Source organism: Pipistrellus kuhlii, unplaced genomic scaffold, assembly GCF_014108245.1.
Source record: "Pipistrellus kuhlii isolate mPipKuh1 unplaced genomic scaffold, mPipKuh1.p scaffold_m20_p_18, whole genome shotgun sequence".
NCBI classification, from domain to species: Eukaryota; Metazoa; Chordata; class Mammalia; order Chiroptera; family Vespertilionidae; genus Pipistrellus; species Pipistrellus kuhlii.
The window spans coordinates 10738968-10755630 of record NW_023425493.1 but is presented as its reverse complement, the minus strand read 5'-3'; the positions used below and the strand labels follow the sequence as shown (position 1 = coordinate 10755630).

Genomic DNA, 16663 nt, shown 5'->3' with positions numbered 1-16663 from the left:
GTCTGCATTCCTACCAGCAGTGCACGAGGTTAGCTCTATTCTTAATTTAAGGAATCGCCAGACTGCTTTCCATAGTGGTTGCATTTAGTCTACAGTCCCACCAGCAATGAGGACCTCTCCAGTACATGTTGTTGCTTGTCTTGTTGATAATGGCCTCTGTAACAGGTGTAAGGTGGTATCTCATTGTAGTTTTGATTTGCATTTCCCTAATTGCCAGTGAGGTTGAACCTCTTTTCATATATCTATTGGTTGTTTGTATGTCTTCTTGGGAGAGTGTATTTTCAAGTCCTCTGCCCACTTTCTGATTGGATTGTTTGGTGTTGAGTCTTACAATTTCTTTATATGTTTTAGAAACATATAAAGAGCTACTGTTGGCAAATATCATCTCCCATCTGGTTGGCTGCCTGATTGTTTTGTTGCCTGTTTGTTTGTTTATTTATTTATTTGTTTTTTTTTGTTGTTTTTTTGCTGTGCAGAAGCTCTTTAGTTTGATACAGTCCCATTCACTTATTTTTGCCTTTACCTCCCTTGTCTTTGGGGTCAAGTCCATATAATGTTCTCAGAGACCCAGGTCCATAAGTTTGGTACCTGAAAATTTCACTTCTTGTCTATTGTGATTCTGTGAAAGACAATAAGCCATGACCCAGATAAATGTGACTCTCTTTTTGGAGTAAACTCATAAGCAAGTCTATTATTTTTGCTTCTTCTTAAACACCTTAATAATGGAAATACAAAAATGTTTGAGAGAAAGGGATAATTCAGCAGCAAGTATTAGGAAGGAATACGAATTCCTTAAACTTAGTTGATTAAATGATGAACCCATTTAAGAAGTGTTCCATGTCTTCTTTGTGTTCTGTTCAGACAATTCTTACAAAAAGAAAGAAGATTAAACCAGACCCGCTGGGCACTGGTGTTCTACTCTAAACAAAGTTAATTAAAACTGGCTTTGGTTAATTTATCAGTTGCCTCTTATATGCACCCAGACTGGGGTTCGAACCCACAACCTTTTGATGTATGGGCAGACACTCCAACCAACTGAGCCACCTGGCAGGGCAACGCTTACTTATCAATGATAAAAATTAGGGATGATTTTTATGTATCATTAGAAATCAGATGCTTACCCATTCCTAGTGAGTACTAGTACGTGAAGAGATTTCTCACAGAAAGGTGAAGAAAAGTAACCTTGAACCCACGCAAAAATTTATTTTCTGGAAAATTAAACTGCCATTAAAATCTCTTTAGATGAATAATTTTAACAGTTTGTACATTGTTTACACAGAGGTCAGTAATTTCATTTTGTAATACAATTATACAAAAGGAAAGGGCACCGAGACAATCGGTGTATATAGATAGTAGAAAAGTAGATAGTGAGAATCAAATGCAACATGAAGCACATTTTCAATTACATGAAAATGAGGAGATATATGATCATTCTATAAAATGAGTTGTTCCACACACGCATGTTTATATTTTGACAAAAAATGCATATTAATGTGACAGTAATACAACACTATTGATAACCACACAGATACTTGTATATATTAATAAGCTCCATTAATGTTGAGTCACTGGAAACTATGCTGGAGACAGTGTAAGACCAAGGGGAACGGTGAGTAGTAGTGCATTTCTTCAGGTTAATAGTTTTGCTCACAGAGCATTTAAACTTCACCACACTGTTTTAACCATGATTAGAAAAATAAGTAAGAAAGCTCTGTAGAAACTCTATTAAGGAAGTTTCTTGCCTCAGAAAAATGAAATAGGAAGGAAGTAGAAGGAAGGCAGGCAATGGAGGGAGGAAGAGAGGGAAGGGAGGAAAGTAGGGATATTGATGAAAAGATTCCACTAATTGAGTTTTCCATGTTACGTTATTTTAAGAAATAAAACACAGTGCAGTGAACAGTAATGGACATCATGAGTTTTAGAAAAAGAACAGAACTCAACATTTATCAAGACCCTTAAAACGCATATAATAACTGTTCTTCAGCAAAGACTAACTGAACTGAGAATATTGATATACTTTATTTCAAAATTTTAGTAAAAATCCAAAGGTTGTTTGCCACTCTATGACAGCTTTAAAGATTCCTCAAAATTGTCGTCACTCTATTATTTTCACTACAAAAGCAAAAGCCATCTCAATAAAATTACGCAGGAAAATGATAAATTAATTTTGCAATGTGAGTTGTAAGTTTTCTTAGTTAACTTAAAGTAATATTTATAATTTCAAAACACTATTTGAAGTATCTGCTTTATTTTCCAGTTGTACTTCAAATAATGGTTTAAACATTCTTAAATACCAATAGAGCCAATTTATATGCAAAAGCTACCTTGGTCTCTCCCTCACAGAACAAATGGGACATGATTATAGGATGTTGTAAATATTCCTGATATTTACCCAAAAGACTACCCCAAACAAAAACCACCACCATCCCCCTGCCTTCTCCCCCTCCCCCCAAAAGGCTTCCTATGATTGACTTTGGTTTTCTTTTTATGAAATTGCCTGGTTAATTTGAAATATTGAAAACCAAGTTTTAAGGCTCTCTCACAATTTTTTGAAATGTACAAGCTACTGGGGGAGGAGAGAAGACAAAAAGGAGACAGTGTTGGACATATGGACTTAAACTCCCATTTCCTAGAACCTGGCTTCCCCTGCATTAGGACTGAAGCCACATTTAGGCGCTAAAGCTGCCACCCTACACCAGGGCTCTGAGGTCCTAGTTCTTTACACTTCCGGATTCTTTCTTCCTGTTGGTGCTTATGGATTTCTTTCACCAGCGTTAATGGGGTTTTGGACGGGATTTACTGGTGAGACCCTCCCCTGAAGGTATAAGAAAACACCACCTGGAGATGAGCACACTCAGACCCTGACAAAGGAAGCGTTGGGAAGAAGTTCATGGCCAGATGTGAGAGGCAAGAGAAACAGATCTCAGGGATAAGGGAAGATTCCTATGTTCTCATTCCACAAAATAGTCATCTTCAACATGAACTGCTTAGATCTAGGGAAAGAGGCATTCTAGCCATATCTGCAGATATAAACACATTTCAGAAAATTAATTTTTTCCCAGCGTATAATGGAGTATTGTATTTCATCCATTGGGTATTCAGTTTAAACAATCAGTGTCAGGTGAGTGATCACACGTGAAAGGGAATACACAGAAAGGGATTCCCCCCCCCCCCTTTCAGAGTAGTCCTGAATATTTAAAAGACAAGCCCAAATATCAAACAGCAATCAGAAGAATAAAGAAGAGGGTGGGCCCTTTTTTCTTCCTTTGCACTCCATGGTCGTAGCCTTATTTCTTCTCCAGGGAATTCAGTTCAACCCAATATTTACCATGTGCCTGTGTGAGTAAGGGCCACATAAAGATATCAAGACAAGACACTAACTACTGTCAAGGGGAAAAGAGGAACATGTGCAATAAAATTAGCTGCGGTCCAGTTAAACCACAATGAAGGGTACAGGAGAAACACAAGTAAATCGCAACGAGAGCACAAGAGTCTCTCCTCTCACCATTGACACTGGGCGATGAATACAGGCTATCCCTTTCCACTTCACAGGGCAGAAAGGTGCTCAGACATAATTCAGCTACCTTGGATTGCCAAAAGTATGCAATGAGTAGAAGACATTGATGAATACAGTTTCAGAATGTAAATGTAAGCTAAACTTGCAATGTAAATTAAACCCCCACGACTTTGAAAATCAACTACAAATAGGCCGCACAAGTACCATTTGTTTTGCTTTCCTTTCCCAAGCTCTGTGTCTTTTTTTCTTTCCTTTTTCCCTAGTTCTGCCATTCACCTGAGGTGGGTAGGGTTATTGATGAACATAATGTTGTCCTATTTTTTCTTGTAGCTAGTAAAGGGGGCTGCAGCTGCGAGATGCATAGGATGGGTCTAGAGAAATTTATGGTGGGGTTCTAACTCTAGTTCTGCTTATTGAATGACTTTGGGAAGGTCTGTTTAACCTCTATGCTGCAGTTTCTTCATCTATAAAAGGGTAATATTACTTATCTCCTACTGTTGTGAGACTCAAACAAAATAACTTATTGTGCTGGGACCGGTTTGGCTCAGTGGATAGAGCGTCGGCCTGCGGACTGAAAGGTCCCGGGTTCGATTCTGGTCAAGGGCATGTACCTTGGTTGCGGGCACATCCCCAGTGGGGGGTGTGCAAGAGGCAGCTGGTCGATGTTTCTCTCTCATCGACGTTTCTAACTCTCTGTCCCTCTCAATTCCTCTCTGTGTAAAATCAATAAAAATATATTAAAAAAAAATAACTTATTGTGCTAGATCCTAGAAAATTATAGCCGTTACCAGTATGATTATTATGTATTTTGGTGGACATAGATGATGTTTTAAAGATAATTAAAAAATGCTTGATAGCATGTTCCACTTTGTGCTCAGTATGGAGTTTGATCGGTGATGGGTGAGACTGATGGCTCCCTCCAGGGTTGGCCATGGATGAACTGGGGACAGCGAATGGGGGGGGGGGGAAGTGAATAATAATTATCAATGTGAAATAATGTGACTATCAATGAGAAAAATCTTTATGAATTGACTATGTAGTCTGTGTAGGAAAGTGGCAATTTTATGCGCATGGATTTGTGTCATTTCTTCCTATATGGATAAAGATCTTCAACAAAATGTGTTGGTGACTAGTATTCTTAATCCACCTAAAATTTATACCTTCAAATAGCCTCTCTCTCAGTTCACTGGAAAAACTATGCTGTCATTTGGTCTCCAACTTCATCTTGAAGAATACCCATAATCCTATGACTTCTTCCCCTCCTGGTGCTCTCTTACTTTGCATTCCCTGATTATGCTTTTTATTAGACTGAAAAATGAAATGAAAATGATGATGCTATCAAGAAAATGATTTAACATGTGGATGACTATGCCTTACCAGGCCCTACACTTCGACATATGTATTGTATATTAATCAGGGCAGTTTAGATATTTTCTCATTGGTGTTTCTTTTTTTTAAATTGCAGTCCAAATTGTTATTTTTATCACTAGTAAATACCACATTATTGAGAATTCACTGGATGCATAGTAAGAAAATATACAAATGGATTTTACACAAAACGTGGATAGTGCAGAAGACACAAGACTCCAGAAGGAAGTTTCTGAAAGATACAGGGATAATATACTAAAATTCTTTACTGGTTTGAAATACACTTGGTTTCCCGGGCAGTAATAAATAACTTTTTGCAGCTCATTTGGGAGACAAAAAGTCTGTAATTCCAGGCTCAGGAAATTATATGAGTGCCAGTCAATTGCCATATTTGGATTATCTTGTGTTATTATAAAACTTGGGGGATTTTAAGAGAACAATAAGAAAGTGCGTTGCCTTCCTCGAGTTTCTGAGACAACCAGTGGGCCCCTATTTGCTCTAATTGCTGAGATATAAGACTTTGCCTTCATGCAAATTTAAGCACACAAAAGAGCAGTAGGACTGCCTCGTAGAGCAGGTTCAGTAGAGTGAAGGGGGTTTCTTGAGCCATATGTAATCCTTTTTTAAAGGAATAGACCAACTTTTGGAAGTAATTACTCTAACTTGTGTCAGTCCAGAGGAAAAAAGATACATACACCTAGTAGCCAGATTATTATGATCTCTGAACGCATAATAATCTGGCCACTCAATGATTATATATATATATATATATATATGGAGGCCTGGTGCATGAATTCACGCATGGGTGGGGTCCAGCCAGTCTGGCCAAGAGGAAGGGACGTTGAAGGTGATTGGCCAGCCTGCCTGCTGGTTGAACTCCTGGTCAAGGGGACAATTTGCATATTAGCCTTTTATTATACAGGAGGATATACACAGAGTGGCCAGATTATTACATGTTCAGAGATCATAATAACCTGGCCACTCAGTGTGTTTTGCTGTGTGTGGAGGAGAATGGCAGCAAATAGCACCCAGAACCAAATATAATTTCTCGTAACTATACAGAGGAGAAAAAGAACCCATCAACTTGACAAATGTTTTTCTATTTCATTTTCTGAAAAAGCCAGGGCACTTTCACCTTTACATACATGCATGCGTGTATGTATAAATACACATAGTATGTATGTGTGCAGGTGTGTATACAGATACACATACACATAATCCATAATCTTTGAGGACTTGGCAGCTGGGATGGAGACAGGGTCCTCGTTGAAAGTTTTTAAAATTGTTAATTATTTTTTAGGCCACATTGGATTTGATACTTGTCCCAGGCAAATCCCTAAGGATACATCAGAGCACACACGCCATTCTGGGCATAGGCTGAAGGAGGACAGATTGAACAAGGAACAGCTAGTGAGGTCTTTCCTCACTGAAGGAAAAAGCACCGAGCTGGTTTTAGAACATGTGTGATTAGGCTTTGTTACAGCTACACATAAGACCGAGTCTCTTTTTATTAGGAAGATCCCAGGTGTTAGCAATGAGGCAGCTGTCTCACAGCCAGGACAGATACCTCTGGCATCAAATGCCTAAATCTAATTTCTCAGTAAAACCTATATCCCTTCTCACCCTTAAAACCCTTTCCATACTGTTACATGCAATATCATGCCATGTTCTAACTTTATAACCTAACTCAATTACAAAAAAACAAAACAAAACAAAAAACCCTGGGAAAAGCTGAATAATATAACAACAAAAGAATGGATTTCCCCCTTTAATGCAACTCTATAATAGACAGTCTTAAAACTCATGTCATGTAGCATTTGCATTTTATCTTATAATTCATGTGCATGAATGCATAGAGCTGCCATTTTTAAACTAAAATATGCCAGGAATCTATCGTTGTTGGTAGTTTTTGGACTTAAGGCCTTTCAGGATAGCCACGTTGAGACAATAATATGTACGCATGGTTTTGTTACTGTGATAATAACAAGCCCTCGCTTAAAATAATGTATATAGTGCTTAGTTGGGACTAGGAGCAATGACATACTTGCTTAATAATTGGCAAATATTTTGCTTTCATCTAGTTTAACTAAAAATCAGAAAGAGAAAAATATTGTTCATATATACAAAACATTCTATTATATTTAATAAAGTGTATGCACAAAATTATATATTGGTTAAGAAGCAAAATTAAAGAGAAAACAGCTTAGAGTATTCCTGATTAATCAGTGTTCCTAAATATAAAAACAAATGAAAATGCCTTGCGAGTTAAAAAACAAAACAAAACACATTTTACAACTTTCACACACTTTAGGAGGAAACAGAGAGCTTGTGACACTGTTCTGAGGAATCTTTCATTTATAAAAATTGAAGGCCTAACTTTGCAAATACAACTTTCGAGCTGTATGAGCAAAATTAACTTACACGAAAGGCACAGGATGACATCACGTTGAAGAACGTATCCGTAAATTTCATAAAATCTAGTCACAAGTCACTAGGAACTTCATAAGGAATCCAGGAACCTTTTTGTTCTGGTTCAAACCGAGAAGCGGAGAGTCTTTATATCAGAAATAACAAATTGCAGTGGGAGAGCAGAAGATTTAGAGAGGACAGCTTCTTATGTGAATGCTACCTTGCTTTTTGCAGTGCTCGCTACTAAACACTCAGAGCGGGTCATTAAAATGTTCTTTAGCTTAAGTTATTCGCAGTTTTCAACAGCTCACACCATAGTTTTTAGTTTGTAAAAAAATGTATTTGCACAGTACAACAATTTTAAAGAGTCAATCATTGAAAGGAGTTTTAAAGTAAGGTCCTGTTCTATGAGCTTCCTACATTGGAATACGAGAATACAGGAAGTGCTTTCAACAGAAAGCTACAGAGGTCTACAGTACAACCTGTCTACAGGACTTGCAGTGACTGGGTCTCTTTGGATCGGGCAAAAGCAGAGGCAAGTGAAGAAATGAGTTTTGAAAATAACATTAAAAGTGCCTTTATGACAATGAAATCTTGCACTCAGATTTAGTGCTACTGAGAACTCAGGTACAATGAAGCTCTGTGCATAAAGGGAAAATATCTGAAAGAAAAACAATTTCCAATGCGATTGAAACCCTTCAACATCAGATATGCCTTATCATAAAGTTGGAGAACTACTTTCTCTTATCAAAACACATTCCAAACAGCAGGAACGGGCCAGTCAAAATATGCTTTCTGGGTAATATGGAGAGTGATACTAAAACTGTGTTGCAGCTAAAAATTCTAATCTTAAAAAAAATCACTGACGATTTTGACTTTTCAGGAAATGAGTGGCTCTTTTGCTAAAGAAAAAAAAATTCACTTCAACCAAAGCTCTGGAGGATCAGTAGCTTAACGATGATGATAGAGTTCATTGTCCCAAACTATAATAGCTCTGCCAGACATACAACCTGTCTGCATTCATGTCAGAATTAGATGGTCTTCCCACAGAACTAAAAACGTTTTGGTAGAACGCTGAAGGCGATCCTTCAAAGAATCACTCTCGTAACGATGGCCAGGTGAAAACCAGCAGCGTCGTCGCTGGAAGCACCGCTGCCTGGGGTTGCCAATGCTTGTCCTCCTCACGACTCCAGTAACGCGTGCCACCTGCACACTTGCTGTCCTTTCGACTCTTTCATTTCGGTCCAGTGATTGAGTTCCTCCTCCCCAGAGCTGTTCAGACCTAGAGAAATCCAGCCTATCATCTCTTTCCTTTTCATGCTGCGCTTGTTATACACGGACAGGATAAGGGTCACGTCAGAGAGCTGAAACAGGGCCACTTGAAAGACAAACGTCTCCTTGTACACCGGGTTTGGCTGCCCTCTGCGGATGGATGTCTTGCATTTAGACATTTCTTGACCCATGGAATTGAGGAGAGTTAATTTAACATATGTATCTGTAGAAAAACAAACACAAAAACACAGAACAACATACCACAAATATCATTTGAGAAAAACTAAAAAAAAAAAAAAATTCTTGTAACATGTGCTGAGAAAATGACTTGTGCTTTATAAGGATATGGTGTATACCATGTTTAATGGAAATTCAACTAATTCCATTTTGATGTAGATGCTTATAATATGTGACAGGTACAGAGAATGCTAAGGAGGCAGAAAATCTCTTGGGGATACTCATATCTTAACCTTACTAGTTCTAACTTAGAGTTAGAATTTAAAGGTATACCTCATAATCCTTCCCCTGCCCTCCCAGTCATTCCTTGACCGCCCATGACCACCCAGGACCGCCCCCCCCCCCATCCCATCCCATTTAGCTTCACTAAGCAGGACATCATAGCATTAATAAACACTTAGCAAGCTCAATTAGCCACAACACTGTAAAGCATTCCACTGTGTTTTCAGAGAATAAGGATAAACAAACAAATAGACATGAAGGCAAATGATAAAGAGGAAAAGAGGAAGACAGGAATGCAAGGATGACATCAAAACAGCTTAGGATGAAATGTCAAAAAAATCTCTGCATGGATGTGGTTTTTAATTACACTTTAAAACTATCGAAGAGCCGAAAACGAAGCCAAATGCATTAAGGGCTCATCAGCAAGTCAAGTAAAACTTTCTCCTGGTTTCATGCAAGAGTACATTTAATGTGCTTTCTGGGGAGTCAAAATAGATACTACAGGGTTCCTTTTTTTTTTTTTTTTTTTGACACAATTCAACATCCAATTGTAAGAATGAATCTGAACTATGTTCATGAATTAGAAAATAAAATGGATGTGATGTTTAGTGTACAGAGTGAAAGTAACAGTCCATTGCCTGATTATTTGGGAGATAAGCCCTCTCTTCAAACAACTGTGTTTTCAAGGTCATTTGATTCATGCAGATGACCTTCAGCATGTTGATCCATCATGTGTACTTCTTATCAAAATTTCAATTAATTTTAGTGAAAATTGCAGTTATTTCTGATGAAGTAACTATATTTCTGTTGTATGAGTCAAAATACAATGAATGAAAAAAAAGCCTTTAATTTAAAAAGTTTTGCTTACTTTATACTCTGAATACCATCATCCATAATCAGAGATAAATTCTAAGTTAGTTTTACTTAAAGTACCACAGATAATAAATGTGCATATTTTGAAACCAACATGGTGGACAGCTTCACTGCTGGCAAGTTTTAGGGTAAAATTTTTTTTTTTTGCATGAAAAGACAACATCCAATTAGCCTCTACAGGAACTCACCTCGGATTATATAAACCTGTCCACCTATCAAGTGTTTTAGACAACAGAACAGTCCATCTGACAACAGGGGGTGGAAAGCAGTAAAAGAAATAATGACCAGATGTCAATTGTTGGGTGAAAGAGGGTCAAAGGTTAGAATTAAAGAGGAAACACTGTTCACTGGAGTGGAAGAACACAAAAGTTTAGCATTTTAATTCAGGTAGAGGGCTGAACAAAAGGGCCATTGGGCAAAACTCATGAAATGAGAATTGTTAAGGTCATTGTGTAATCTGAAACAAAAATTACAGTGTTTTCTAAAGGGGGACATCTTTATAATGATATCCTCTTGGACTAAAGCACATTGAACATAGAAGCATGCAAATTATCAGGCTATAAAAGACTGAATAAAAGTTGTTATAAGATCACTGTTATTATTATCCTAAATGTTTAAGTTTATCCATGCAATACTTAATATTTCAAATACTTTCATTACTCTTGATGTAATATAAAATTAAGTGATGGAAAGTAAAATAGAATTACCAAATAAATTTTCCCCTTGAATACTGTTATTGTGTTCTTTGGTTAAAAATTGGATTATTCAGTTTATAACACAGTTCAAAGCTTAGTACCTAGGTAGATGTGAAGGGTCACAATTTTATATAATATATATAGAATAAGATGAACTGACAAATCTGTCTTATATTTCACTTCATTATTTTATATTTTACCCTGTATAACTAATTTTAATGTTGACTTATATTCAATTCAGCTAAACATCCTGATACTGAAGATCTAACTCTAAAGTAATGAAATTGATTTAACTTACTCTTTAAAACCGGAAAGATCTGCCTTATATTGTGGATGCTAATCTCTTAACCTCTTCTACTCTGCTCCCTTCATTTTGAGTCTGATTAGTGATTTTCTGTTTCTATTAAAGTGGGTAGAACAAGGACAGAAAGGCAAACATCACTTCATTCTGCTATTTTTTAGCATCTCAAGTTAAATATTTGTCAAAAAATTAGACTATTAGCTAAAGCAAGAATTAAGGGCAAACATAACGTGTGACTAAACGGAACCCCAAAAGTATCTTATCTGTTGTGGTGCTAACAAAAACTTCCCATCTGAATGTCTAATTCAGAGTGTGTACACTCTCCCGTTTGTCACGGGCCTCACCATGCTCCTTATCTTTCATCCACAACCTCTGCTCATGTGAGTTACTTCCCAGGCCATTAGAGTTTGCATTCTAAGTGTGTATTAATGAAGAAAACCAAGTAGCTGTTTATTCTAATAACTGTTTCTTTATACCCTCTGAAATTTTCGTTCTGAAAAGAGGAAGGGGACAATAATCCATCCTTCTTTTATGCACCTTTATCTGTTTGAGTCTCACAGTTACCCTGTGAGAAACGCAACCTTAATTTTATGTATAAGGAAACAGACTTAAGGGGAGTCAGGGCACTTGTCCAAGGTAGAAATATGACCATAACTTTGGCCTTCTGACTTTTATTTCAGGGATGTATATAAGAAGCCAGGTTTCCAAGACAACTTAGAGCAAATCAGATATGTATTTATGACTTTTCAGTTTGATTGAAAAAAAAAAAAAAAAGCTAATTCAAGGGTAGAAAAGTTTCTTCCTCCTTCAAGAACTATTTGATAATTAGAGTAGGAGATTGCTTTAAGCAAGTCTGAAAGAAATATTTAAACAAATTTAAAGTGACCATTATTATTCAAAATTTCCAAATTTTTAGTTTGGGGCATTAAACAGCTTTAATTTAGAGAAGTACAAAAAAGCTGCTATTCCAAGTTTGTGTCCATAGATTTCAACAAATAGTTTTGGGCATTCCTCTGTTCTTCCATAAACTTACCTTGACCTGGGAGAGAAATTAGGAGTTGGAAGAGTGAGAGGCATAGAGACAGGGCAGAGGCATACTATCTAGTTTCCCTTCCTAGCATTTGGGGTAAATACAAAAATATTCCTTACTCTACTGGTCCTGGTAAAACCAAAGCACATTCCATTTAAGAAAAGACTCTGGTGACAGTACTGACTTATAATGTTAAAGAAGAAAAATATGAAGAAAAAAACAACACAGTTTCTTCTTAAATTGTTAAGGGAGAAAAGTGTCTAGTTCTGCATGCAGACAGATCACACAGCATCAATCTTCAGGTAACAGCAATAACTACCCATATTTCTGATTATCTTGGCGGAATATTGTTAACTTAAAAAGACCCTGTAACCTTTTCTGGCATTGGAAGATAATGGCTATAACGGGGAAAATTTATTCCACTGACATTAGAAAAATAAAGTCTCGACACCTTACAATCCATAAGTTGCATTTGAAATTTTTCTACTCCACAAATGACTGGAAATAGAAATCACGAAGCAGATTAGCTGATGGTTATTACACCATTTCATTTTGATCAGTTAAGACTAAATGGTAGGACTAAAAGCTCCTAACACTGAGATTCCCATAAGTGCAGAAAACATTAGAATTAGAAAAAACAAACATTTTCCACTCACTGGGTGGTCTGTTTGCTGCCAAGTTTTTGAAGTGGCTGCCTTTGATGACTTCTGCTGATAGTCTGCCAGTGGTGGCGTTATAAAGCAGGCCAATGAGGATTTCTGGAACTGAGCCATGCTCAAGAGACTGACAGGAGGATGTGCTTCTACTACAGGACACTTCGGACACACTCATTTGGGAGTCACAGCCCTGTAATCAAAAGCGAAATCTTTATAGTACTTTGTAAAAAAAAAATATATTAATTTGTTAATGCATGTTTAGTGGAATTAGGCAAGTAAATCACAATAAAGATGAAATTTTAAAGATAAAATTTCCTTATACTTTCCTTTGAAATGCAAGATCTAATGCAAACACTAGACTAGAAATGTTGTTCGGAGCATATTTTAGTCTCTGCATCTCTTTTCATTATATAGCAGTCAAAGAAATGATAGATGAGGTTTTATAAATCCATGGATATTTACATACAAATCAGAGAAGTTAAATTTCTTAAACTCACAGACATTAATAAACTGTCTATTTTCATAATATAAAAAATTGTGTTGTTTAATGACTTATTGACCTTGAAAGACTGACACTGATTTAGACTCAATTACATTAAATGTAAACGTTTTAACAATGTCTTTAAAGACAATGATTAGCACACTTTCATTAAATAAATAAGATAAAACAATATTCTATTTATAAATCAACAGGTAAAACACAGAAATACAGAAAGTTGGGGAAAAAAAAGATGGAAAAATTAACTATGCAAATAATAACCAAAGGAAAATTGACATAGCTACATTAGTCAAATTTGGTTTTAAGGCAATAACCATTATTTAGAGATGAAGAGATACAGTCAATAATGATACAGTAATAATCCTTACACTCAATAATAATCCTTACAAGAAAGATAAAGTAATTCCAAATTTACATGCACTAATAAGATAGGGTCAAAACACATAAAGCAAAAACTGCCAGAACTAGAGAAACAAATTCACACCAGTATAGACTCAGTATGTACACTTGTTTCAATAACTGACAGCACACAGAGAAATAAACATAGTAAAAGAAAGTAGGAGATTTGAATATCACAATAAGAAAATTGATTTAATGGTAATACATAGAACACCATACCTTACAGAATATACATTTTTCTCAAGCTCACAGTGGAATTTTTATAAGTATTTACAAAAATAAAAGCAAATTAACGATGAATTTCAAATAATGGAAATCTTCAAAATGTTTTTTAATTTAGAAATCTAAGCTATCTTCTTGTAAAGAAAAAATTCCTACATCACTGGAAATTAAGGAAACATTTTTAAATAACCCATAGGTAATGAAATGATAATGAAAATAAGTTACTTAAAAACATTAATAAAAATAGGTAAATGTTGGAGAGTTTAATTAAGAAAAAAGGAAGGTACAAATGCCAAATATCAGTAATAAGAAAGGAGACATCACTACATAGCCTGTAGACCATAAAAAGGCAAAAGGATAGTATGAAGACTCTCTTCCAATAAATTGAAAATTTAAAAAAATATATTAAAAAATAAATATATTAAAAAAAAATATATATATATATATATTATTGATATTTTACAGAGAGGAAAGGAGAGGGATAGAGATTAGAATCATCAATCAGCTGCCTCCTGCACACCTCCTACTGGGGATGTGCCCACAACCAAGGTACATGCCCTTAATGGGAATCGAACCTGGGGCCCTTGAGTCCACAAGCCAACACTCTATCCACTGAGCCAAACCAGTTAGGGTTAAATTGGGAATTTTGGTGAAATAGACATATTCATAGAAAATGATAAAGAAAATTGACACAAGAAGAAACAGAGTAAACAGTGTTACTGGAAAAGTTTAATTTGCAATTAAAAACTTAAAAAAAACACACACAAAAAAACAAAACTAAAAACAAAACTAAAATCTAGCTATATGGCTTCACCAGTGAATTCTAATTAATAATGCTAAACTTACCCACATTTTTCTAGACAGAAGTAGGAAAGAAGAAACACTCCCTAGCTTCCTTTAAAAATCTAGCAAAACCATCAAACAAAAATCAGACAAGGACATTATAAAAAGTTACAGGATTTTCTCATTCATGAACATAGATTCAAAACCCTAACTAAACAGTTAGCAAACCAAATCTAACAATCTCTAACATCATAGTTAATAGAAATTTTTTTTAACTTTTTCCCTTTGAAATTGGGGATGTGACAATGATGTCAACTATTACCACTTCTAGTAACACTGCAGTGGAGATCCCCTCCAGTGGAGGCCTAGCCTCGCTAAAAACAATAAAACGAAATGAAAGGTGTAATGATCTGGAAGAGGAGGTTAAGCAGTCCTATGGGCAGATTATGTAACTATGCACACACGAAATCTGAACTAATCCACAGATGAGTAATGGTGGCCTGCAAAGGTAAAAATTTACATCTCTACATTGCTGAATGCCACCAACAACTTTGAAAATAAAATTTATCTTAAAATAGGGTTTATTAGAGCATGAAATACAAAATACTTAGGAGTAAATAAATGATACGCAAGGCCGCTCTACGGAAAACTACAAACATTACTGAGAGAAATTTAAAAGTGTTTCGTAGGTATACTGTGTTAATATATGAAAAGGCCCAATTTTATAACATCGTCTCGAAATTGCTCTATAGATCAAAGGTAATCACAATAAAAATTTCAACAGATTTCTTTGTGGAACTCATAAGCTAATTCTAAAATATATGTGGAATATATATAAAATGGAATATTATTCAGCTGTCTGTGACAACGTGGATGAGCCTAGAGGATATTATATTAAGTGCAACAAGCCAGTCATAGGCATTTACTGCATGATTCCACTTATCTGAGGTCTCTAAAACAGTCACACTCAATAGAAGCAGAGAGTAGAATGATGGCTGCCAAGCGTTGGGTGGAGGGAGAAATGAAAGTTGTGTTCAATGGGTATGAAGTTCCAATTATGCAAGATGAGTAAGTTCCAGAGATCTGCTATACAACATAGTACCTCTAGTTAACAAGACTGCATAACACACTTAAGCATTTGTTAAATGACATATGTTAAAATATTCTTACCACAATAAAAATAATATACAAGACAGGGGGCCTGCTCTAGTATCAAAATTTATTATAAAGCTATATTATTTAAGACAATGACAAAAAACAACAATGTAAAACAGACCAATAGAATAGAAAGCCCACAAATTAATCTGTGCATATAGATACTTAATTTACAACAAATATGGAACCACCAAGTAGTGGGGAAAGGATCATCTTTTTAATAAATAGTGGTAGGACAATTGGTTATCCACATAGAAATAAATGAAAATTAAACCCTCCTTCAAAGCATACCAAAAATTCAATTCTGGATTTAAATGAAAAAAGGAAAAATAGTAAATCTATACATAAGGGACTATATCATTTCAGGGCAGGGAAGTAATTCCTAGAGAGGACACAAAAGCATTAATTATAAGGAACAAGTTTGGCCCTCGTTGGTTTGGCTCAGTGGACAGAGCCAAACTAAAGGGTCCCAGGGTTGATTCCTGCCAATGGCACATGCTCGGGTTGTGGGCTTGCTCATCCCCTAGGGACATGCAGGAGGCAGCCAATCAATGATTCTCTCTTATCATTGATTTTTCTATCTCTCTATCCTCTCCCTTCCTCTCTAAAATAAATAAAAAATATATTTAAAAAAAGTTTGGTCAGGTTGTTAACATTAAAATTCAGAATTTTTGAGATTCAACAAAGACTTTTAGGATGGCGAAAAAGCAAACAACCAAGGGGAGAGAAGATCTGTAATACATATAGTTCCATGATTAGCTCAAATCCAGGATATGGAAAGAACACTTATAAATCAGCAAAAAAATGATAGCACAATATAAAAACAGACACTTGAACCAGCAATTTTATGAAAGAATGGCCAATAACCTGGCCAGTGTGGCTCAGTCGTTGAGTGCTGACTCAAGAACCAGGAGGTCATGGTTTAATTCCCAGTCAGGGCACATGCAAATTGCAAGCTTGATCCTCAGTAGGGGGCATGCAGGAGGCAGCTGATGGGTGATTCTTATTATTGATGTTTCTATCTC

General features: G+C 36.0%; 1 protein-coding gene across 2 annotated transcripts in view; it reads right to left on the bottom strand.

The window, feature by feature from the left end:
- Positions 1-6800: 6800 nt before the first annotated feature.
- Positions 6801-16663, bottom strand: part of SYT14 (synaptotagmin 14) — a 123618-nt gene continuing 113755 nt past the window's right edge. For both annotated transcript variants that reach the window (XM_045583102.1, XM_036442675.2), the window contains 2 exons: positions 12581-12770; positions 6801-8789 (listed from right to left, as the gene is read on the bottom strand). In XM_045583102.1, the coding sequence (XP_045439058.1) occupies positions 8476-8789; positions 12581-12770 (504 nt within the window). In that variant the 3' untranslated portion in view covers positions 6801-8475. The remainder of the gene's footprint in view (positions 8790-12580; positions 12771-16663) is intronic.